The sequence below is a fragment of the Dermacentor variabilis genome, chromosome 3 (assembly GCF_050947875.1).
Source record: "Dermacentor variabilis isolate Ectoservices chromosome 3, ASM5094787v1, whole genome shotgun sequence".
NCBI classification, from domain to species: Eukaryota; Metazoa; Arthropoda; class Arachnida; order Ixodida; family Ixodidae; genus Dermacentor; species Dermacentor variabilis.
In genome coordinates, this window is record NC_134570.1 from 121,214,204 (window position 1) to 121,240,535 (window position 26,332).

At 43.9% G+C, this 26,332-nt stretch overlaps 1 protein-coding gene across 6 annotated transcripts in view; it reads left to right on the top strand.

The window, feature by feature from the left end:
• The first annotated feature begins 519 nt into the window (after window positions 1-519).
• Window positions 520-26,332, top strand: part of Rabex-5 (Rabaptin-5-associated exchange factor for Rab5) — a 39,450-nt gene continuing 13,637 nt past the window's right edge. For 2 of the 6 annotated variants that reach the window (XR_012826806.1, XM_075686252.1), the window contains exons 1-3: window positions 520-661; window positions 4,365-4,619; window positions 21,577-21,743. Coding sequence is in view for 5 of the 6 variants with exons in the window: in XM_075686252.1 (XP_075542367.1) it covers window positions 4,429-4,619; window positions 21,577-21,743 (358 nt within the window). In the remaining variant the exon portion in view is untranslated. Of the gene's footprint in view, window positions 662-1,319; window positions 1,658-1,711; window positions 2,286-4,364; window positions 4,620-15,045; window positions 15,384-21,576; window positions 21,744-26,332 lie in introns of those variants that run through there. The other 4 variants (XM_075686256.1, XM_075686253.1, XM_075686254.1 and 1 more) reach the window with 4 other exon arrangements.

The following is a 26,332-nucleotide window of genomic DNA, read 5'->3' on the forward strand; positions in this document are numbered from 1 at the left end:
CACGTAGTTGGACAGAGCAAAGGTAATGCTGTTTGCCGTCGCTTGGAGATAAACCATATTTTTCATCCCGCCTATAATTAGCCTTAATTAATCAACTTCTCAAATATTATAATTAGATGAAAAGTGTCAATGAGAAAATTGTAGAGCGACATGAAAAACTCCCGATACAGTTGTTTGTTTCTCAAAACTTGCTATATAAAAGTATATTTCAGAGCGTGAATGCACGCAAATGCACGCAAAATTGCCGCGCGACTGGCCGCTCGAGGCATTTCTACACAGAGGCTGACTACAGGCGAAACCAGTTAGCGGCGTTTTTACGGCGAAATTTTAACAATCAACAAAAGGCAGCATGGGTTCTTGAAAATTCCTGCTGGTTTTGTTGTCATACCCTTCAAATACTGACGTGAACGACAGCAGGATCACGTACTGGTTACCTAGCGGAGAAAAATGGAAAAAAAGCCACTACTGGCAACAGGAGTTGAGCGGATTCTTTTTCCTGCAGCCGGCCAACTAAAGCGAGGCCGAGTCAATCCGATCCAAATGAGTAATCTGCCGTATCTGCCGTCTTACATTCTTTCTGAAGTTCGTTATCTCTTAATTGGAACCGATTTGCTGTCCTGCAGCGATGGCCGTCGGCGTCGTCTCTGTCACTGCTTAACAGGTAACCGTTCCAAAACTGTCTAGTTCCATGTTTAAAGCGTCACTTCATTCTAAAGCGCCCTAAAGCGCCGGGTCGGTACACGTTCGGCAACGTTTCGTTGGTTGCGTTCCGAAACTGAGCTTTTCTGCGAAGTACCGGCTTGCCCCGATGATCTTTGTACGCCCACAATTGCCTTTCACGCTGCGGTATATATCACGAAGCCTGCAAGAGGCGTGACGGTGCTACACGCAGCTTTGCCAGAACATATCGATTGCGCGGCGCATCGGCGTTTTGAGGGCCACCCGAGCGATCGCGATCGAGGTATTTGCCAGGAAGCTGCCGTCGTTCGAACCGTCGTGCGCGTTTCCTCGACCGCGCTCAACGACGACAACAACAGGTGCGCCCCAGCAGCACGACAGATGCGTCTTGGCAGCGCCGGTTGCGAACGTTTGCTGGAACCAACCCCCTCACTGCCGCGCTTGACAACTGTTGCTCATGCGGCGTATGCATATGTACGCTTCTTTTAGACGTGTTCTAGGTGTACGGGTTTCGCCCTCGTATGTATTACGCTAACATCTTCGACAGACGTTGCGTCAGATTAACTTGATTCTGCCCGCGCGTCCTGCTGGTCGTCGCCCTGCCGGCAGTTGCAGATCCCTTGCACTGTACCTTGTTGGGCGTGGTTCGCGGACGAGCCGCGACTCGCACCGGCGAACGCGCAGCAGCATTTTGTGACCGTCATTCCCGTTGCAATGCGGCGCTGCGTGCCGAGCGCACCTGGGTTGCGGGGCGGGAGCGCCCCGAGCTGCCTCGGAATCGTGTCCTTGGGTCGCGCCACGTGAGGAGCTGGCCGCGGCGGGCACGCGGGGGAAGCCCTTCGTCACGAGCTTGGCCCGCCGAGGAAATTGCGTGGCTTCCGCCTTCGGTACATGAGCTGCCAACGGCTGTCTCACCCGGCCGCGCAGTTATCGGCCCCGCGATAAGACACACGCCGCGCTCGGAAAAGGAGGAGGAAGAGTAAGTTGGCCGCCGCGCGAGAGCCTTCTTCGACGCTGTCAGCAGTTTTCACACGAAAGTTTGACAGCGCAGCTGCCGGAGGCCTTCCCGCGGTCTTGTTTACGTCTCGCAGAGCGCGACGTCGTCTCCCGGTCTGGCCCGCGCTCTATCTGTCATCAGGTAGCTTCTGCGCAGCGTACAACGCATCGCGAGGTGTTTCTTCTGGGACGGTGTCGCAAGAAGGTGGATTCGCTCGTATCGTGATCGCGCACATGCATTGGCATACGAGTCTGTCTCGGCATTTCGACTTCCTTCCGCGCTGGATGCGTTTCAAGGCTGCCGGTTCCTCGAAGCCGCGTGCGACTTGACGGCCCGGGGAAGCCCTTTGTCACGAGTCTGCTTCTCAGGATGTTGCGTGGCCTTGCTTCCGGCATTCTGTGCTTCCTCTTTGTCACAGTTGATTATACAATCGGCTCGTAGAAGGAAGGGAGTACAGAGAATCAAGGGATGGGAGCCGGACTGACTGTCGGTTCGCCCTTTTAAGACCTCGAGGTTAGTCTTTCGGTTCAGTCGTTGCATATCCTCTTGTCGATCGAGACGCCGCTTGTTGGGCATCCTGCGTGTGGAACACATTCTACTACAGTTTTAGGTATGGTTTGGATGGTATTATGTTGGAAAGCTTATCACATATATCTTGGATATATCAGGAGCAGATGTATTGCAATTATGATCTCATATGTTATCTCATCAATATATGTGAGCACTCTTTTCAAATTTGAATTTATGCAAGAACTTCTTGTATACCACTCTGTGCACAACTCTGATCAGAGAGGCTTGTGTCAGGCTGCATCGTGCGGGTTATTCACTTTAGATCAAACAGATGTAGCTTTCTAAACCTAGCAGTTCATTTACAGAGGCACCTACTGCTTTAGTTTCACTGCTCGTTTTGGTGCATCCTGAGTTGGTACATTAAGTGAACTCTCTGCTAGCGCTTGAAATAACATAGTTTTACATCCCATTGCATTCAGCTTTGCTTTTGTCGAAAGCAAATGCATGACATAAGCATCCCAAATAATAATAACTTAGCCTGACTCCATTTCCTTTATTTAGAATATTTTCATAGAATGACTCATTTAATGCACACACAAAAATGCAGAAGTCCAGTATGCAGTCATGTTAGGTCTCTATAAAATAAAGCATAAAATATTCTTGCTGTTATGTTAGTCTCAGTTTTATGTCAGTGTTTCTGCACGATAAATAGGGTGTGAAAGTTTTTGCCAATCTCTTGTTAAGAGAGTGGCAACACTTCTGGCCCGTGGAGAATTTCTTTGGGATGAGCCTTGTGACAGAAGCACAACTAGGGAGTAGATTCCTAACGGAATAACAGCCACTGATCAAAATACTTGATTGCTTGACATCTTCAGTTGCACAGCATAAGTTTTATTCCCTTAAAAGTCTTGGAATTAAAAAAAAGAAACTTGTGAGCTTCTGCCTGTTTTCTTCAGCCATTTATTTCTGTAATTCCTTCCAGAAATAATAGGCAAAATTATGAGAGTTGTTTTATCTCTTATTTTTGCTCAGAATATACTCTCCTTGGGCAAAAAAGTGTTTTGCTCAGTGTGTGCATAACTTTCAATATGTTTGAATAAGTAATGTACAGTATATTAAAGAACTGGTATCAGTGCTGAAACTCAGCTGTGCAACTTTAAATCACTTGGCAAGCATAGTTCTTTTTCTAAGCATACAAAGTTTAGCCTCTAGCATACACTGTAGCCTCGATGAGTAGGTTGTCTCACAGTAGAGTTAGGAACATTTATAATGGGAATAGCCCACTCTAAGCAGTTAAAATGGTTAAGCAGCAGGTTGTTTGGTTGTTAGGTTTACACTGGCCATCTTTTTACCATATGTGGCCTTGTTCTGTTCATTTTGATGCAGTTGTATGCCAGTAAGGCCAAAAAGTTATTTTTACTGGCACATGCATCCTTGCTTTGTGCAACCAGCTTTCACTATATACTATTTGTAAAATTGTAAGGAAAGGGAACATTGTAATATTGTAAGAACGAGTTGGTTGGTATGTGAAAGAGTCCCCACATCTCTCTAGTCCCATTTGACTTACAAGAAGTGTAGGAGCACCGTGTGAATCAATGAATTAATAAATGTAGCATTTATTTGGAGGAGTGGCACTATGGTCTGGTTAAGGCACAGGGTGAAGGGCAGGGGACAATGCTTCTCTGTGCATCAGGAGAAGTTGATGTTTGCCGTCTTGGTGGGTTCCCACAGTAGCATAGGTTGGCACCTTTATGCATCCAAAGGGAGCGTCATGGCAGCACTCGCATCAGTGAACTTGGTCATAATTTTTCGGTACCAGGAGAGTTTTGCAGCAGATGTTTGATGTGCAGGACGGTGCCGTATATATTTAGGCAGGTAACGTTTCTGTCTTTACCACATTGTGACATATTGGGTGGCATATTTCTCCCCTTGTATGCCACTCGCCACTCTGTGATGCCATGGTTCAGTGCCAAGCCTAAGCTGGCCTTGGGTGCACACAAATCGGTATGCGTTCGGATAGCTTAGCTTGTGAAGGGAGCTGGGTATGTAGTGACTGTGCAAGTTCTTTTTTTTTTTCTTGCTTGGATTCCACAGTTTATGCCTTGCTTTCTTGGAGTTCAGGGGTAGGGGACACAAAGATGCATCAGTAAACGGGGGTCTGCTCATTTGCTTTGCGCAGGACTGAGTGACACACAAATTTGAGCCTGGTCTCGTGGAGTGTGACCCCTACCCCGCGGACAGCGATGGCCGAGTCTAGGAAATTAGGCAGCTTGCTGCACGAGATGAACCGCGACCTCAAGTGTCGCAAAGGGTGCAGCTTCTACGGGAACCCTGAATGGGACGGGTACTGCTCTCAGTGCTACAAGGAGCTCCGGGCAGCCCAGGCAGTGGCAGCGGCCCCAGCCAGCCCTCTGGGAACCCAGCCAGCGAGACGGTGAGTGTGTGTGCGCTTCGTTGTCGCTTAAAAAGTGGCTAAATGAGCTTAGCATAATTCACCGAATAGCCTCAGCATACCCACCATGCAGTCATTACAACTCGTACCAAATATTGCTGTACCTGACGTTGCACGCTGTCCACAAAATAAAAAATGGGCAGATCCTGCGCATTGTAGGAATCTATGTGAATGGCCAGACAATTCACATTGTGAAGTGTGCGAATGTTTAAGTTGGTGCATACGTCACTTCCACTGCTGGTTCTTGGCTAAGACCATCGGATGCAGACTGACACATTTGCTCCAAGTACCCAGTTTCGTGCAGCATGATTGGGATGTGAACTTCCCCAATATCATGTGTAGCAGATCACATAATATCATCTCAAGTAAAATGCATGACACACCAGCTCTGTGAGAATGCGGAAATACCCATGCACGCATGCACAGTGCTGAACTAGGCGCATCACCTGCAGTGTACAAGAGAGAACAGGGCTGAGACCGCTTGGTGTCACTCGCAAACTGCTGCCTACAAGTGGTTTTGCAGATGCAGCACGGAGGCTGCATTTGAGAAAACACATCACTTTTCCTGGAATACAAAGTACAATACATCACCCTTGACAGACTGAGGAATACAAAGTACAATACATCACCCTTGACAGACTGAGGAAACATTCATACGCACAGCGCACTACCTAATTAGGTGCAGCACCTGCTGGGCGTTGCGTGTGAACTGAGTCACACGGACTCCAAGAATGCTAGCTGCCACGAGGAAAATGTGGTGAAAACTTGTGCAATCTCAATTTCATAAGTTACTTGTTGCTGTGCGACATGATAACATGCAAAACGTCTCGTAGCGCTAGCTTGCACAAGAGAAAGACTAATGAGGTTGTCATTTTATCTAGTTATGCTTATGTCTATGTAGTAATGGCTAGAGCATTGGGTTGCTCAATTGGAGGACCCATGTTTAAAATCATCCATTAAAAAATTAAATTAAAGGAGTTGATAATATTGAGACTGGAAATGGGTCTACTCGACGGGACATAGGAAAATAACCTGGGCCTCTGGCCAAATGATGCTTTGTATTTAGAGGGACACTAAAGCGAAACAATAAATAATTTAAGACTAATAAAGCATTGTTTGAGAACCCTACAGGCAGTCATTTCAAAATAATACTTTGATTATTAGAATAGAAAATGAAGGTCATAGTATCTGTATATGAATTTTGCGCCGTAACCCTGACGCCAGTACATCAGTGTGACGTCAGGGATTCCAAAGTATGTTTTCACATTTGCGCCGCGTTGGCTGAGTAAAGGTTCCCGAAACTTGCCATGTTTATTATTTGGGTCCTTTAGAACACAATGCAGTCAATCTGTACCGCTGTATAATTAAGTAGACCCTAGAAGATGCCATCAAAATCGATGACGTCACAGCAACCAGATGCGGGAACTTCAAGGAGGCGTCGCCACCCGTCTTTCGTTCTTGCACTTTTTCTGGTTTACCAAGCATCATATTGTGGTAAGAGTGGCGTTTTTGCTGTCATAGAAAGGTAATTTCCTGATTCAGAAGAAATTATTTTTCTCTTTAGTGTTCCTTTAAAGGGTTCCTGCTCTCTGATACTAGCAACACGTCCTTTTGGTATATGGCATTGGGTGGGCTGGCATTGAAATGATACCCAATGGATGCTAGATGTCCCAGCATTCCACACTCTGATTGGTCAGCCTAGCGATTGAATGGGTGTTAACCAAGTGCATTCATCTATATTTGTCCAGTGATTAATGGATAAACGAAAAAGAAATTAACTGAATTTTTTCATGTGTAGCATCAGTTTTGCTCTTTGGGACTAGCAGACGTCACGGTGTCTGCTTTTTTTAGTGAAAGCAATATGATTTACAATAAATCGATGCTTCCTCACTGAACAATTTATACCTGCTTGCAGTGTACACAGCTATCCAGTGTTAAAGTCAGTCTTGGTAAAGCCAGTGAACACCAAGTACGGTTGCTCTTAGTATGCTTCGTCATTCACAGTGAACCAGTAGATGGGTCCATCAGGCTTTTTTGCTTCCCTGTGCTCTTTAGTAGAAATGTGTGGGTCATAAATTTGTGGAGCATATTCCAGGGGTGGCTACCCATAAAAGTACGTCTGTACAGCTTATTGAATGCACATTAAAGAATTCCATGTGGTTCGTACCCGTCTGGGGACCTCTACTAAAGCCACTCTTATAGCTAAGTGTAAGTGGGACCGTAAAACTCGGTCAAATAATTATATTGAACACAACACACAGCACCTTTTATAGCTGCCAGCATTAGGTATCTCATGCCGATTAGCCTAGGATATATTGGCTTATCAGTTATCAAGAGAAAGATAGTGCCAGAAGTGATTCAAATCAAATATTGAATAGTTATTGAATAATGAACAACTGATTTCACCATTATTATAGAACAGTGTTCACATTCTAGTATTAATAGCATTTGCAAGTTTCTGTCATTGCATTGCTTATTATGAAGCCTTGCTTATTAAAAGTACAAATGTAACATTAGAATAATATATATAGTTGGCACGCCCAGGACTTTTCAGAGACTGCAAGTGATCGCTTTATAGACAGCAAAGTCTGGCTCCCTGAAGGACACATTTTACGCCAAACCACGTGGATGAACTTTATTATACTTTTGCTCCAAATTTAGGGTTGATTAGTCACAGTTGGGGATTCTGAAATGTTCAAAAACTACTTGAAAAATGTTCGTATCTGCGAATAGTGACTATTAGATTCAAAGACCGAATTGAGCAGGCTAATACTGGATTCTTTATTTGAAACCTAAGAGTATTTGCCTACTTTTAACAGTTATACATGCCAGAGAGATAGAGAGAAAACTTTATTCAAAGTCCTTGCTGGGGTCAAGGGCGGTGGGGGGCCGGGAGACTAGCCCCACCGGAGCCTCCCTTAGACGTTGAGTCTTGGCGGCAGAGGCCAGCCAGACAAACCAGATTTGATCCGCCGAGCATTTACTGAGCAGCATGGCATCCTAGTTGAAATCAAGAAAAAGAAATGGGCATGGGCAGGACATGTTATGAGGAGGGAAGATAACCAATGGTCATTAAGAGTTACGGACTGGATTCCAAGGGAAGGGAAGCGTAGCAGGGGGCGGCAGAAAGTGAGATGGGCGGATGAGATTAAGAAACTGTCAGGGACGACATGGCCACAATTAGCACATGACCGGGGTAGTTGGAGAAGTATGGGAGAGGCCTTTGCCCTGCACTGGGCGTAACCAGGATCAGGATGATGATGATGATTATGATGATGATGATGATGATGTCGTTTAAGATAGTCTCTGTTGAAAAACCTGAAGCAGTCAGGCCTAATATTCACGTGCTAAATGTTTGGTAGGTAGAAGCAACATGTCAGTTTCAAAACTGTGAAGTTGTGCCTTCTTTTACTCGGTGTGGAGGCATCAGAGTAAATGGGATGATACACAGACGGTGTAACAAAGGTGCGCATCTGTAAGAGCCGCCACATGGTCGATGGATGCTTGTTGAGAGACTTGTCGGGAGGGGGATATTTGAGGAGGACTTTACGTTTCTCGCCATAGTGATCATACGCTCTTATGCGTGGCTGTGTCAGGAGGCTATGGCCTCGTGATCAGGGGCTTGTGGATGGTAAGGCCACCCGGAAAGTTACTGGCCCAAAGAGGAGTGATGTGCCCAGTGGACGCTTGCTCTGGCGACTTCACGCGCAGCTTCATTTCCGGTAAGACCTGCGTGGCTCGGGGCCCAGATAATGTGAATGCTGCAGTGACGGGAGGAGTGTGTGCTGGTGAGAAGGCTGTATGCTTGGGACGAGATGAGTCCTCTGGTATAGTTAAATAGGGCCATCTTGAAATCAGTGACGATGCATGATGCAGTAGTTGATGCATAGGGGAGAGCTGTAGAAGCCTCTTTGCCTTCTTCAAGATGAATGCTGTGTGTGGAGCTGGTTTTCATAATATTCAGTTTCGAGCCTGTGACCATGGCCGAGTGGCTCAGGTAGTCCACTGTGTCGACACAAGCCATGTGCAGAGCGCTCTCATGCCTACTGCCAAGTTGCCGAGTCCTTGCAGTGCAACGTGCTGTATTGTAGTCTGGATGCATGTTCTTCGAGACAGGGGGAATCAGGAAAGTGTTGCATATGTCCAGTGGTATAGGGAGCTCGAGTCAGCCTGCGTGAGATAAGGGATGCTCAGCTTACTGAGGACTTGGCATCCTGTTGCGGTGTGGAAGAGTCGTTCGTAGTGTGTTAGGCGCTGAGCCTTGATGAGCTCGTCGAGAGTATTATGGAGCCCCAACTCAGCCAGCTTTACATTGGCGGTGTTCGGTGGAAGGTGGACCGCTTGTTCTTATGCTTTCTTGATGATGAAATCAATCCTGTTTCTCAGCATGCGAGATGCATAAGAAGGGCGGAACATATACGATGCAATTGATGATGAAGGCCAGGACTAGCGGAAGAATGTTGTCCTCTTTCATACCAGCATGTCAGGTAGCGACACCTAAAATAAGCCGGCCTACTTGTGCAGCATGTTTGCTAAAATGACGTAGAGTTGCAGTATTCTTGCAGTTTTGCTGTATGCGGGGCCCGAGGACTCAGAGGATTGAAACGCGAGGGATAGGTGCACCGTGAGCTTGCCAGGTCCATAGATGGAGTCTCAAGTATGAGGAGTTCGGATTTAGCTGGAGAGCAGGAGCGATCGCGTGGTTCGATGTATGCTATCACTGTATCGATGGCTGCTTGTAGGGTTGTTTGAATTTTGCCATCACTACCTCCTGCGGTCCAAAGCATGATGTTGTCCACATAGAAACTGTGATGGAGGTGTGGATTGGCAGAGAGACATTCCAGGAGTCCGATGAGGGCAATGTTGAAGAGCATGGACGAGAATACTGACCCTTGCGGTGTACCCCACTTACAACGCACAAGTATGCATGCGCTGTGGCAACAGGTGATCGCTGGACTGCTGTGGGCCACATTCAATGTGCCGAACTATAGAAGCCACAAATTTTCGGTGATCCTAGCATTGCTGTCATGGCATATCTGACTTCCCCGGAAGCTGCCTGGCACACTGGACACACCGAACTATGTCAGTGCCTTCACAGACAGTTCATTGATTGTTTTAGGTTGCATGATACATATCTGGCTTCCCCGGAAGCTGCCTGGCACACTGGACACACTGAACTATGTCAGTGCCTTCACAGACAGTTCATTGATTGTTTTGGGTTGCATGATACAATGGTAGCTTCAGTGCGACCGGGTGATTCTCCATACAGCCGTGGCATTACATGACGAACACCCTTTATGTCTTATTTCTAATTTCTATACAGTGAACTCTCGCTTGAGTGAACTTCAAGGGACCGAAAAAAATAGTTCACTTAACTGAAAGTTCACTAAACTGAATATTCGCTAGACCAACATAAGACATGGCATACAGAGTCAAAAGTTTGAAGTGCAATTCATGGAGTAAAAGACATGGCATCCATAGAGTTAAAAATGTGTGAAATGGAATTTGTACATATCAATGAAAAACACACCACGTGGGTCGTTTGTGTGCACACGTGAAACCGACGAGACTGGAAAGAAAGAGACGACGACCATGGCACGAGTAGCCGGTCGGAAAAAAACGCACCATGTGGTTTGTGGTATGACAGATCGCCGCTTTGCTCTGGCGGAGTTGTAAGCACCAGCGATGTTACTTTGTTCATGGCCTCCGAGATTACATGCTTGCTCGTTTTGTGCGGGCGATCTCGGAGGCCATGCCTCGTTGCCATTCGTTTTCCGCTCCGCCGCTTTGCCCCAGGGGCGCTGTAGCACCAGCGACGTTACATTGCCGCTGGAGCAGCGGTTTGATGAGGGCGGGCATCGGTTGCGCCTGCAGTGCAGTGCAGTGCAAGCCTTGGTCCTCTAAGTAAGTTCGTTAAACTGAAATATTGACTGTTCCGAAATTCGTTTAAGTGAAACATTTTTGCATAGAATCTATAAGAAAACTGGCGGGGATTTTTAAAAAGTTCGTTATTCTGAAATATTTGATTAACCAACGTTCGTACAACTGAGAGTTTACTGTATTCCTATGTTTCAATTAAAGGAACAGTTATATTGCCCTATGCTTTCCTTGGCTTCATCGCCCGTTGGCTTCATGTGCTTGTAACTAACCAAAAAAAATGTTGCCACTCAGTTCCCCTTATTCTTCCAATTACTTGTATAACTACGAACACTCATGTTTTTGTGATGTTGTGGTGTCAGCATTGATTTGCGTGCTGCCAGCTACAATAAAAAAACTTTACTTGCTTTAACACCTTTTTGCGCATTCTTTTTCTTCTTTAGTGAGAGCTCCTTATAATAGTGAGGGCGTCCATTTCTCAATGTCATAGTTTTTAACTTGTCCACATTATGTTACTTGCTTTTGTAACATGCCTCTTCCATCACTACAGCCCTTGTCTTGCCAGCTTAGGCATGCTGCGATTCATGTATTTGCTACCGTAAGCAAAAGCGAAATAACTCTATTGTAATTTGACATTGCTACGTTGACATGCCTTCCCAAATCTATCGCATTTTAGCAAATGCAGAGGTTGGCTGATGCAGTTGCATTCGTAATGCTTCTTCTTTCACTATAGTATTATCGCAGGACACCGACATGTTAGCAGCAGTCTGTGAACATTATTTGTTCTCTCTACAGTGCACAGGCATCATCTGCGGCTCGTATTGCTCAAGCATGGTTCTCTTCACATCCTGTTTTGCTTAACCTATACAGTCAAGGTTAACATAAAAAGCAACAGAAACAACTTTATGGATGAAAGCAACTGCTGCGCCGGTGATGAGTCTAGAAAGTGCGTAAGCTGTGGGATCCAGACTGTGAACCATTTGTTGTTTCGATCAGCAAGCCAGTGGCCTTAGAGGCATGTTTTTATTTCTTGTCATTTCCTGTTCAATGGCTCTCAGGGGTTGGGTCACAGTGGCCGGCTGTTAATAAATTAACAAATTCTACACCCTGCGAGTTTGGAAAGTAAGGGTGGGTTGATAGCATTTGACCAACATGGTTTTTTTTTTTAGCCATCTTTCTCTGCTTTGCCAGGTCCCGGGCAAAAAACAGATACAACAGCAAATATAGGTGTAGCACCACAATTGACTCGGCCTTGGAACCCGTAAAATGTAAGCCAGGAAAGGGGCTAGTGTCTGAGGTTGACCGCCTGCACCAGCGCAGAGCACCGTTTCCTTAAATCTGCTGCCTAATTTCCCGTGCGGTGTTTCATGAACGTGCAGCTGCAGAAAGAATTCAGAGCAGTCCTGTCATATGAGAACATATCCTTCTTCTCTTCCCCATCATTGCTAATACAGTTAAGCCTTGCTATAATGAATGTAGTAAAATCTGCAATTTGCTTCGTGGTATCGAAATGTTGTTACATTGAAATTCGACCTTTTATGCAAATAGGTACAGTCGCCGATAGATCTTTCTTACACAGGAGGGCCCATAAAATTTTCCGAATTATTGGGCAGCCAGAAAAATCAGATTTGAATGAGAAGAAAATAATTTTGTTGAATGTGAGAGTCAACAACGAAAGATACAGTTTCAGGCCGCATCAGCGGCACAGAGCAAAGCCAGCCATGCATTCGCGTCCATTCTGCCCCTGCAGCTGATAACGTTTCCCGTAGTGGGATGCACCATCATGAAAAGGGCCAGCAGTGGGGAGGGAATGCTTAGTCCACCTCTCGCTTCAGTGTCTCCGCAACTCAAGATTGCACAACCTCCAGCACAAAGCACACAGGAAGACAGCACACATGCTTCCACGCCATCTCGGCATGCCCACTCTTTGCACACGCTACAGATTACGTCCAAAACAGGGTGCGCGGGCTGTGTGTGCGCTCAGCCATGCTCACAGTCATGTGCACCCACAGCCACGCTAAAAAAGATGCGCGCCAATCACACCCCTCTCCCGCTTGCACACACTTAACCGCGTTCTCGCAAGCTCACACCCCTCCCCCCCCCCCCCCTTTTACTTTGCTCACGCGGGGAGACGGCGCCCGAGCCTCCATCCTTCTCTGCTCACACTTACATGCCTTCACTTACACCCAATGCCCACGCCGTGCTGGGTGCGATAGGATCCTATCGCACTTGGACTTTCTACGGAACATGAAGCTGCTACGCTTTGGCAGTTGCTTGTAATTCAACCATCTGCATCTGCAGAAGTTTCCATTTGTTGTCTCGTTATTCCTTCGCGGTCGTAGTGAAATTTTGGCACTCGCAGTGGTTGCTTAGTGGCTTTGGTGTTGTGCTGCTAAGCACTAGGTCGTATTTCAGCCACGGCGGCCGTATTTCAATGAGGGCAAAGTTCAAGAACACCTGTGTGCTTAGATTTAAATGCTTCTTAAAGAACCCCAGGTGGTCAATATTAATCCTGAGCTCCTCACTAAATCGTGCCTCATAATCAGATTGTGATTTTGACACGTAGAACCCCATGACTTTTTAGAAATTTCATTATATTGCAATCGTGTATAAACACACTTTCTTATATTGAGGTTCTAAATACATGGTCTTCTATGAAAAAGAAATTATAAAAAGTTAAATACTTTGTTACATAGACAATTTTCTTTACTTACAGTAGCGTAGGTCACTGTGGACACTTGTCACTTTCTGAATATGGTGGAAGTTGTTAGTCACTGTTTTCAGAGCAGTGTTAGCTCTGTTGCTTCTTTCTCTTCGCATTCGTTAGACGAAAGGAGCAGTTCTGAAGTGTTTTTTCTTTTTTTTTTCATCTCTCTTCCTCCTTCATGCATGTTTTTTTGTCAGTCAACATCATTTTATTTTATGAAACCAATACAACAAAACATGATTGGACCCATAGCCAGCTCGGCTAGTGAAAGGTCCAAGTACATGATATCCACCAAAGAAATGGCAGACATTCAAACTACATGTACAAAAAGACGTGAGATACTACAATAACGGTATTGCAAATATGTAAAGCGCATACATATTCTGAAAAACAAAAAATAGGTTTATATATATATACAAAACCATACACAAAGGTATCTAGTCCCACAGTTCTGGACAGGCAAGAAAAATGTTTTTCATTAAGGCCGAAAAATTATGTTTGTGTTTGATGTCATCGGGAATCTCATTCCATACTTATTCCAATACGTATATATTCAAATTCCAATACAGAAGAAATAGACGTCAACTTCGTTGATAGCTAATTCTTCTCTATTGCTTTACTAGAGATGCGTGCTGTGGACGTAAGCAACTGACCTTGTCATGCCTAACACTAGATTATTTCTGTGGTCATGGTTTGTTATGCATAAATTAATAATTGCATGCTGGAGATGGGGGTAGGTAAGAAAACCATATAGGCAGTTGTAAGTTGCAAGGCATAAGCTTTGTTGCATCAGGCTCTTCCCTGCGAATTCAGTATTGTATCCTTTGTGCCCTGAACCTCCAAAAACAGTGCATGATAGATGGGAATATTTTTACTGTAAAACGTGCCTTTCACCGCACGTATCCTAACTTGCAGTGATTCGTCGTGAACAGCGCAAAGCTTCAGTAGCTGCTTTATATATGACGCATAGAAAAATACTTTTGTGCTGCTGCGGCTGTGGCCTTCCCACTTACTTCATTTGAAGAAAGCCACACTCCAGATTGATTTGTTTTTCATGATGACAGATGTGCTCTTTGTCCCAACTCCAACTCACGAAGCTTAGTTGTCTTTCCTTTTTTTCTTCTTCCGCGTCTTCTTCTTCTTCTGGTTCTTTTTTTTTTTTTGTTAAAGTTAAATGTTTGTACAACATGTGCTCAAAAGCCTTAGTCCAAAGTCATTAGGCATTATCCCACTTTTTTCATGCCTTGCCGTAGCTTTACCTATTTCGGTACTTTTCTTTTTTTAATGAATGCTGTTTACATGACAGCATACAAAATACTGATTGCAACCTTATTAAGTTGGCTAGAATGAGGATGATGTAGTAATGCAAGTGCTAAAAACATGGTACGCCATTTACTGCCCTCTTACGTTTGATATGGGAATTTACCCTTCCATTTCTTTTCATTAGTCAAGTGCTTGCAACCTGTATGGCCTCTTCAGCACTTTCACATATGTTTCTGCTCTTTCTCTCCCTCACCTCCCAGCACACTATCTCTATGTTTGAGTGAAAGTGTCATCTGCATTGCCTGCTTAGCTTTAATCCTGTGGACACATGTGCACTTTCAGAGTGTCTTGGGACAGGCTCTGACAAAAGGTGTGTAACAGCTGCCATCGTAGTGACGCAACAGCTGTGACCAAAGTCGTCCTAGCAACAGCATGTTACAAGCGCTCGTCTCCTCCCTTTCTGTTTTCATTCTTTATTTCTCATCTTTCTTTTTTCCTCTCTCTCTGTCTCTCTCACTTCTGCGACGCAGCTGTTGCTTTCCGTGCGTAAAGCATTCGAGCACAGTTGGGGGTCGGTCTCGGGATCGGTGGGTTTCGCAGCAGCAGTGGAGGAGCGACGTGATTACAGCGTAAAAAGGCTGCCGTGGCACAGCCTGCGTTGTTGCAGCTTCCGGCATTGTTGTAGAGTATTTAGATAGCTAGTGCCAGCAGGCATGCCGATAGACGGATGAGAGACGCGAGTGTGCGAGGTTGTGCCGTCGCCGTCTAGGTTGTCCAATGCGTGGGGCTTTGAGGAGCCTTGTCTCTCTTGTTGTGCTTGACGGTGATGCCAAGCTGGCGTCGGTCGGACTAGTTGAAGAAAAGGCGGACGACCGGGGAGGCTACTCGCTGCCTTCGTGGTGAGTGCTTTCTCAGCTCGAGTAGCTGCTTTGCCTTCAAAAGAAAGGGAATAATTTCCCTAAGATTCCAGTACTTCATTGCCATCACAGTACGAGAATCCAGTTGCGAGAATATGAGTGCTTGTTGAAACATCTGAAAGCAACACCAGCAAGGGAAATAGTTAGGCTAAGCCAGCCATTTCTTCTCATATTTTTGCAAAAGCCGTTCTTGCACGCACTTTTTTAATGACCGCGACAAAAATAATTGTGTAGGCGTTAACATCCAGAAGCTATACACTTGGCTGTCAGCGATGCGTATTGGAGAGCTACAAGTTAATTTTGACCACCTGGGTTTGTTTAATAAGCACCCAAAGCACTAACCATGCTAAACAGACAGTGCTAAACAAACAAACAAAAAAGGTTGTTATGAATAATGCACTTGATTACAACACTTTCTGCATTTGATTATCTGATTAAACCTTTTTTTTTGTATTTTCAACCTGTGAATACTTGTAATGGTGAGGACGTAAACACAATGATATATATTTAACAGTGGCTCATTTTGTGCGCCCTCATTTATTCCAATAGCAACTTCACAAAATAATCTGGTTATCGTATTCCTTGTGCACATGTTCTGATGCACAGAATTGTCAAAAGATAGAGTCATAGTCTCGTGCTTTCCTTTCTTATTATTCTGTAGTCGTAGGTCTATTGTGCTATCGTTTTGTAAAGGGAAGGAAGATACAGCTTTCTTGCATACTTCTCCAGTCTCTGGATGTTATTCTCGTATTTTTTCTTTTTTTGTAAGAGAGCTTTTTGACTCCAAGATTTTCGGCAATCTTGTTTTATCGTTTATGCAACGTAGGTCACAGCCTTTCTGCAAGGATGTGCACATTTTGTTTTGTGCATTGTTTTCTGGTCTTTAATAAACTGAGGTGTGCTAAAATAAATACACAGTGCATCTTAACCTCTGCTTATTTCTCATTCTTTTAACAAAGATCAAGGAATCTAGCTAGGTACTAAAATAATATAGGGGATCTGCATAACTTTCACCAGCCACACATAATAGACAGCGAACCACTATTGTGTGCCGCAGGGCTACACTGATGACTCGTTAGTGGTAATACAAGCGCAGCCTCACTTTTTGCTTCTTTATGTGCACGTATTCTGGGTAGATGTGAATAAAAATTCCAGTTGTGAGACAGCGCTCATGTCGTGCCCTTCTTTCTTCGTCGCTCGTCCTAGCACCAAGTTTCATTTTAGCCATGAATGCAACCCAGCTAGACCAATTTTACAATCTGAATTAGTATTTTACATTGACATCAAGGTGTTCTGAGTCGCCAACAAATTCACAAGCATACACCTCTTTCACAACGTTTGGTGTGCGTCACTGCACTAGTACTACTTCTGCAGCAATGTCTGCACGGCACTTCTGTTTCTTTCACTCGTCTTCTATCTCATCATCACTTGCCTAAAGGGCTCCTAAACAGCATCTGACATTTTGTTACACATTCCAAACAAATACATGTATTGTGCAGAGAATGCCATGAGCTTCTCCTCTGGCGAATTCGGCAATGCTATGTGCCACAGGAATGCCACAAATTGAGTAATGAAATCCTGTACTCGTTTCCTGGCCTTTCCAGTGCCTCCTTCGCGCATCGTGATATGAACAAGGTGCAGGCAAAGCCAGCAAGGGTAAAAGCTGTAGATTGGTCAGTCGTCGAGTAAGGAAAGCACCAACACGACAAGAGCCGATTGTGTGTTCCAAGAATTAAGGAGGCTCGCCCATTGTGTGCCACCGAACCTTTTATGAAGCTTTCGTTCAGTCATCTTCATGCGGAGGGTGATTAGCAGCGGACAGTGGAGGAGCCTTTCTTCTGGCATGCTGATGTGACCAGAAACTTTCGCTCCGCTGCATACAATTTGGTGAACGTATCTTGCAAGGGAGAGAGAGCACAAGTGGGGAGGGTAGCAAAGAACAAGTAGAAACAACGGCGGCAGCGAATTGGTTAATCAAACTGCTGTAACTTTGCTATTACTGCACCATTTCGAAAAATTCTTGCGGGCATGTTTTAACGTTAGACTGCTACACATCAGCCACCATGCAACTAATTTTCGGGGTGGTTTAGGGACCGTTTAAGATTGTTCTAATACAAACCCCAACTCCTGCTGGGTGAGCCATTGCTGTTTTCAGCGGTTGTCCTTTGTCAATCTTGTGCAGGTGGCTGGAGCATCAATTTTCAGAGTGGAAGATCTTTGATACCAGTTGCAACACTCTCCTTGAACTTCTGTATTTTTTTATGTTATCATCATAATAACATGATGATGATGATAATTTCCTCTTGGAATGCAAAAACCTTGCTGTACATGGCTGGATAGGTTTTGCTTGAAGCAAGGCATTAGCAACAGTTCGCTCTAAAAGAATGTGTCGGATTTACTTTCTTTTTATATGAGCTTGGGGTAATTTTTCTTCAGGATAGTGTAGACAGTATTGCTTCCAAAAATGTATTTTATCTCTCTTTTTCCTGCCTAGGACTGGCTGGAATCTATACTGAAATTACATAATGTTAGAGCAGCAAACAGAGAGATTTATCACATACACACACTTGCTTGGAAAACATAAAAGGCTTTCTTTCCAATAATGAAAACAAGCTAAAATTGACAGAGAAACATACAACAGTTTGTTTAAAACAGATTAAAACATGGTTTTAAAGGAATTGGAGGAACATACACTGAGAGAACAAACATAAATATGCGCCTCACTGCACTTTAGCTGAGCAATAATGGAGCATCGTAACATTGTTGGAACAACAATAAAAAAATGAGAGAAACTATTCCACAAGACTAAGTCAGGATTAGTCATCTGTCTTTTCCCGCACACACTTTAAACACTCCCCGCAATACCAATTGAGTGCACTTATAGACAATTTCCATAGATATTATTTCTTGCCATTGTGCTCACAGCTCGATGACAGTGGCACATATAACATTGACAAAATTGAGGGGCGCAGTGTGGTTTGCCTTTGTGTGAGCGTTTGATGCTGCATCGTACTTTCTTTATTTTTGCTTTCTTTAAATAATTAGTATCAGAGCGTAGTTAGCAGAGTTGTTGCACTATGGTGCAGTAATAATCACTGTGCTTTTGGCAGGAACATCAAAGGCAAGAGGCGAGCTTTCTGAGACTTGTTTCAGGGACCATGTCTTGTCCTTCCATGCAAAATGAAATGAGTTGTCATGGGCAGTCGGTTATGCAGTACAGTCTTCTAGTGTTCTTGACTGGGCACTGTTACTCATCTGTCAGAAAAGTACTCGTGGTGTCGCATAGAATGCCCATGCTCGCCTAGCAGCGGCTGGTGCAGACGTGATTCCGTTCATAAGCACGAGGTCTGTGGTTCGATTCTCAGCCACAGTGGCTCCTTTTTCATGGGAGTGGAACATGAACATGCACATGTACCATACACAGATAAAATTTATTTGACTTACAGTATTAATAAATAATGATTCTACAGTAGCAAAAAAAAACAAAAATAACACTTACTGCGAGAAGAGGCTTGGAAAGCCAGAAGGGATTCAAGAACGAAAAATGGGTGCCGCCGCCTTGAAGTTCCAGCACAATCTCATAGTGATGTCATGGAATTAGATGCCGCCTGATTGGGCATGGTAAATGTTTTATCACTAGAGGTAGATTATATTCTGTTTTAGATGAGCCAAAGAAACTGAAATGAGCAAGTTATCTGCCATGATGGCCCAAGTAGAAAAAAGAAAAAAAAATAATTTGATATCTTTCGCTTCGCACTGATGTACTGACGTTGGGGATTTCAGTGCGAGATTGAACAAATGGAACTTTGACCTTCATTCTCTCGTGCAATAATAAACCTGTTACCTTGAAGTTAACAAGTTATTAACAAATTACCTTGTTAACAGCAACAATTCAAGTTGACAAGTTATTAAAAGCTAACTTATTAGTCAAAACTAATTTAGTGTCCTTTTCAAGAGAGCCCCAGATGGTCAGTGTTAATCTGCAGTCTCCATGAGAATCGAGTTTTGATGCACCTGTGGTCTCCTAATTTTGGTACCTTCTGGCTTAGCCTTTAGTTTGCCTGCATTTTTGTGTGCATTTGCACAGCAAATGAAATTACGTTCACTGGACAGCAGTGTATCTGTCATCCTTTCCTCTGTAAGAACTATTTTTTCACGTCGCTCACCTCAAGAATGCAATACTAGCTTGCCCAGCAAACATTCCTTCTGAAATTACATGTGGCTAACTTGTTTCACCGTGGCAGCTATGTTTTAAGTGTCAGTTTTATTTTCTGAACATTCTTTTTTACAATTGTTGGTGCACAACATACACCTTTAGCAGAAAATTTAATTCTGCCAGTCAGATTGCATGCTGCAAAAAAAAAAAAAATGAAGGTAAAGGGTTGGGAAACCATTTTCGTAATCCAGTTGCTTGTAAAAGAAAGGCAATGTGTGCGCCATGAGAATTCATTTCTTGCCGTAAACCACAGATAAGCAAATGTACTTCTGAAGAAATAGAAGCAGTACTAGTATTTTACACTGGAAAAGAGCTGTAGTTTAATGATCAGCCGCTCTGTGTACATGGCTACTTTCATTTATTTTGTAAAAATCTGTTGTCTTCATTTTTGTGTTGTTTCTGTGGTCATACTGATGAATGCCATGCACTTTCTGATTTAATCACAAAGGCATTTGTGCCTGGCTGTGTGCCCATTTGGCATACACTCGTGCGCAAGGCATTGTGCAAGCAATAACTTCAGCTGGCACGCATGCCAATTGACTTTTTTTTTTCTTCAACTTGCTTTGCCAACATTTTTGTGTCACTGCCTCCTCTCATCCATCATATATGTGTGTGTGTTTTGATGAGAAGTTATTACTATAATGAAAACCATTTGCTTTATGTTTTTGGGAATAAAGAGCCTACACTTCAAGGAAGTCGCTTTGTTCACTAGTCATTCTCCAGAATATAACTTCGACTTGACAATGCATTGCCGGTGCTGTTTATTAATTCTTAGTGTTTCCCTGAGAATTGACTTGCATGTTGCAAACCATATGCTTTATTTTTTTATTTTTATTTTTTTTTAAATAGGCAGTCCACTTTGTGAAGTCACTTTGTTCACTAGTAATTATCTCGAAGTGTAACTTCTGCTTGATAACACGTTCGCGAAGTTTTGTTAATTCCTAATTATTTTGAGCACTTGTGTGTGCATGCACTGTAGTGTATAATCTGTGCAGTTGCCTTCCAGCATTGTACTCCATGATGCATAAACAGTTGTGAGAAGTGGCAGCTCTTGAACACGCTTGCATATAACATGGAAGACTCTGCAACTCGGCGGTCACAGTTGGAACCTATATTGTATATGGCAGTACATGTTGCATCTGCTATCAAATCTGCCGAAGACTGTGTAATAAAGGAGTACTAAGGAGGGAGTATAAGGTAAATCTGGTGTTTGTAAATTGCACTTCTGAAATACCAAGAGATTAGTTGTAAACTTGGTAAGCCAGAAAAGCCAAATGCAACACCAGCTTGATGTTCCTGCGCTAATTCCTGTGGACTTCGCAGTTTGCTATAACAGCATTTGCTGAAAACACAATTGTTTATTTATTAATAAGGAACGATGAGACTGCATTCTAAAAGGACAGAACGATTGACTTGGCAAGTTCTGGTAACTTTTCCTATTCGCAGTAATTTGGTTCAAGCATGCGTAAGTGCTTTGAAACTTTGGGGGTTACACTGTCGTCCTGGCACTACCATTTGGGCATGAAATTAAAAGAAAAGGCCATGCTCTGCATTCTCTTTACTGGTAATGACCCTTTTCCTGCTAAATAAATGAAAACAGGGTATTGAAAGAATGCTTAACTTTCATAAGTTGGCCCAGTACTGTGCTGCTTTTTCATGCTGCACTGTAACGAGAATTAATGCGCGCATGTGTGCACTACCACTTGCCTGCATTCACCCGCGTGCATACTCAAACTCACTATCACTGACATTAGTTCACACTCTCATCTGCTCAAACATACCAGCATTCGCTCCCATTCATACTCTTATCCATTCACTCACTTCGATTCACTCACTAATGCTCTATCTCACACCTGTGAAATCTGTGCGTCGGGAGTGAGTCAGTGTGCTCGTGAATGAGCGTGCCAACCTATGAGTGGAAGATTCAGTAGTGGTGCTTTCGTTCTCTGCATTCTGCAGGCTGTCCCGCAGTGCCAGCGAGTCTCCAGAAGGCTACCCTAGTGCCTCGCAGCCAGGCCTCACCGAACCGTCACCATTCTCGCGGTTTGCCGAGAAAAAGCGACAGCATGCCGAGAAACGGACGAAGACTCTCCGTAGCATCATTCGCAGGTCCAACACGGTCAAAGGTACGCCGAGCCTTTTGATTTTTAGTCCACTTAAGGCATTGGTGGTCACACCTGGATTTCGGTAAATAAGCATGAATCACCACTTGGCACCAACTGCTGGACCTATTAGTGCTTCTTGTGAATTCGGAGACGGATTCTAATCCCAACAAATTAACTTTGAGAAAGAGTACCCCACAACCGCCAACTCGCAGCTGGAGTTCTTGTTCAAAAAGAGGGCACACAGATAAAATTCTGCAGCCAATGCGTTATTTGCATAAGTGGCCTTTTCTGTCTTGGCATGCCTCTCTGCATTGAATGCCAGGCAGCTCACCGGCTCTCTGCCTTGCTGACTTAACATGTTAAAGTTTAAAGTTTAGTTTAAAGTTTAGTTTGCTGCACTCATACGATAGTTACAGCAGGCATTCTCTCTCTCTCTCTCTCTCTCTCTCTCTCTCTCTCTCTCTGTTTCTCCCCTTCGAGACAGAGACAGGGACATCCAAAATGTGGCCACTGAACTCTGTTCCTCTTTCATTTCTTACTTCGATTCAGTTTTTATGTTTTCATAAGCCACACAGCTACCTTCACAGCTGGCAGCAAATGCCTTAATTCCATTGTTGCGGCTGCTGTAATGGGTGATTAAGAGCCCAATAAACAGTTAGCCCATGCAAGGCACTTAACTATAAGTACCCGAAATAAAATATGCACAATGCTGTAAAAGGAATACATAGCAGGCAATTAGCAAATTAATGACACTAACCAGACTGGGAAGAAACATAGGTACAGCGCTATCTTTCAAATAATCTTTACTCGAACCATGTGCTCACATGTATGCTTAGGAATCAAAAGGTGGAAGCAGTCACTACCAAAAGAACATCATGAAAGGCAAGAAGACAAGATAAAATTACATCCACCAACACTCGTAGAGCAAATATTGCTCATGCAGTCATCCATCGAATACTTGTCGGTTTAGAAAGAAATTCAAGATTCTTGCCAGCAAGGTGTAATGACGCCATGCTTACGCACAGTTGCACATTTGCTGTAAATTAAATTTTTTTTAACCTAATTAATGAAAGCACTTGGAAGGTAGTATTTTTGTACCAGTCATAACGAAGAAAGCAATTTATGCATAGAAGACTGCATCTATCAGTATCATTCACATAAAAATTTACGTTGTGTTCGACTTTTCTCTCTCTTAAAAGCAACTTGCTATCACATGTGCTGTGTAGTCGTGTCATATTTGCCTTCAGTAATTACTCTGTCTGCATTTTCTTTTTCTGGCATGGATCCACTACTGCCGGCCTATGGGTTCAAATTTACCTTTGCAAATACTTATGTGACTGCTCTTGTGAAAATGTAAAAACATTTAAAGGACTACCGACATATATTTTTGGAACTGTAGACATGTGCTCATGTGTAGACATGTGTGCACCATGTAAACTGAACACTACTGGTGTGCGTAGGGCCAGGTTTACAAACACTTCTGTTATCCTTGGGTGGTTATTATCAAGCACTCTAGTGCACTTTGGCACATGACTCCACATTAAGCTAGTTGGAACAGATAGTGCAGTCTGTTATCACATGCCACTGGGTCTGTTCTGCTCTTCAATTAACTTATTTGACGGCAACTTGGGTGTATGCAACTGGGTATGTGTGGACTTCGCAGCAGTGCCACCAGAGGGCACAGTGTGTCCTGAGTGAAGCGTGAGAGAGGAGCCCAGCTCCAGCGCATGCCTCATACATGACGCCTTTTGGTTGCACGCACACTTAGATAGTCATTGTAGATGAGTGCTGCCCAAATTCCTTTTGTTAAAATACTCACTTTTGTTTATTTATCAACGTTTTCTTTTGCCACATCAGACATTATCATATAGACTCCTGTAAAGGCCTCACTTTCTTTATTCACAATTTTGGTGAGGTGAGGCCCTTATATGGGACCGAACCTTCTCGTCAAAATGTTGCCGGCGCAGCCTTGACTTGTGCACACCCCAGGTCCCCGGACGTACCATTGCATCAGAAGTCAACACGCACCTCTTGCCATCTAGTAGTAGCATGCGGAATTACACAGTGAGTGAAAATTCACCGATGCACGCATGGCGTCGGTGTACCGAACGCGACTGCTTGTCCGTTGAAATTTCTCTTCCAAATTTTGGGCTTCCACGTTGGGGGTGAGGTACGTGAGTCTATATGGTATGTAAATCGTCTCCTTCATACTAGTCTGTCCTCTCTCCCTGTCCTTTACTGCTCAACAATCCCCCCTCCCCCCCCTCCCTTCACATTTACTACGGACCGCCGTTCAAGGGGGGCATTGGAGATCTTTGTTCGGAACAGTACATGTGCGGTCACTGCAACGCACATGTACAGTTCATGTACATGTACATGTACATGTGGGCAGCCTGCAAAATTTGTCAGATTGGAAGGGAGAGAGCAGCCAATAGGCAAGCAGTGAACTCCTCAGAAGTTTACGTGCCTCGTTTGTCATCTGCTTGTGGACCGTATACTACAAAATAAAATTTTTTCACCTTCTAATGAATAAAACTTTTATATGAAAAAGTTTTATTTTTTTCTCCTCAAGCTTAAACACATTCTCAAATAGTAATATCTATGACTACTACAATTTATTGCTATTAGTTTCTCTGCATGGTCGCTAGGTGGTGTCGCGCACAGCGGAAAAAAAAAGAAACGACGGGAACAGTAGCACGCTTTTCAAAAGGCAACAGCATGTCGTTGCACTGCAATGTCCTACTCGGCCCCCGGGTCTCAGCACATTAGAGGGAGCTGTTCAACGCACTGTTCATTGCGAGAAACAAAAGTGACGCTGGAATTAGCTGTCTGCCATGTCTTCAAACACATTTCGCACCTTCAACCGCTCTGCTTCCTCCTCAAGCAATGGCAGTGCAACAACTGAAGCTGCCATTGCAACCGCCATTTTCTCGAAGTAGACTACTGAACGGATCCAAACATGCCATTCTGCAACCACAGCCACTGTTTGGATTCAATACAATCCACTAGACGTGCCATGTGAAGCCGGTCTCATAGTGAGTGTGTGATTGCTCGAACAGAACGCCTCTTGTAGCATTCTGCTCTTAGCGGACGTGTTCAGTTAAAAAATTATTAACAGGAGTGTGCCATAATTTTGTGTCACTAATAACATGGCTGCACGTCGCAGCTCAACGTGCTTTCCAAACAATGTTCTCCAGTCGCGCCCCAGGTGTCAACAGGTGCAGCTAGACAGTTACAGTGCGGTCAGCAACAATTTCTTCACTGTCCTTTTCTTTGTTTCATTTAAATATAAACAAGCGATTACTACTACCATGTGGCTGCCCTTGTTACCAAAAGCTGGCAGTGTTAGCAAGCATGACTTCTGTGTTGTGACACCTCTGTTTTCATTTTCGTTCCTCCTCCATCTTTTCAAAGAACTATCCATCATTTGCTTTTGCATTCTTCTCTTTTTTCATGTCCTGTCACATCGTTGGCATTGGTGTTATGTAAGATCAAACTGCTGCACTTCACACCTTACCTCTGGCTGCATAGAGCATCATCCTTCATTGTTCATGCCTTCACCCAAGATGCATTGCACATGTCTGGTCGTCCTCACAGTGCTAAAAGAAAGCGCCTTCAAGGAAGGACATCTGGGGAGGAGTGCTTGAGAACTTAGCACCATGAGACAATGGTTAAAGCATTCTTCAGCTGGCGCCGACAATGCCGGAACTTCCAGTCAGAAGGCTCAGTTTGAAGCTTCAATTGCTATATTTAGACGGGAATTTGGTGCAAAGACGTCCTGGTGCTCCATTCTTGATATATGCGGTATGTCTGCTTTCAAGCGGTACGGAGGATTGCGGCTCCTAGTTTCCACCTTGCTTGTTTTAAGGCACAATGCTCAGCATGTTATCTACCATACCCCGTGGTTACTATTGTACCTGGTTTCTTTTGCAACTTCAGCTATGTATAGTTGGAGCTTGATTTTTGCTGTGGTAGCCTGGCATCTAAGGTATTTGTTAATACTGCAGCTTGTGAGACTATTGCTCGAACAATTGCATGTCCGAGGGCAGCCACCTGCTGACCTCCTTGTCAATGTTAACTGTTTGTTTCCCTACTGTGGGGAAAATAGGTGTTTCTTGTAGGTTAGGCCAGATATTTTCTTTGTGTGTGTGTGAAGGAACTACTGCACTCAATATTTTATGTCATACATAAACAAAAAGCAAAATTTTTTCACTTTTCATACTTAAAAGTTTTATTAACGAGATATACTGCCATGAAAAAGATATATATTAATAATAATAATCAAGATTGTAGGATAAAATTGAACAAAGTTCATAAAGACGCACTCATGTCTACAAAAAAAAATGTAACGAAAATTCTGAGGTATACAAAATGTATTGCAGTCTAATAGGCACTATCGCTGAAGAAACAAAATTTTTTCATTGAACAGGTCTTCCACTACGAAAATTCCACTAACAGAAGCATTGCAGTTGGGCGTGCCATGCAGCGAAGCAGTTCCTCAATGTAAAACATAGTGGAACGTTGCATGTCTTGCAGTAAACCCTTTTCTGCTCAGTTATCCTGTCGTTATAGCATTTCCTGGAGTTTCTATATAAGTGTATATCTTGGCA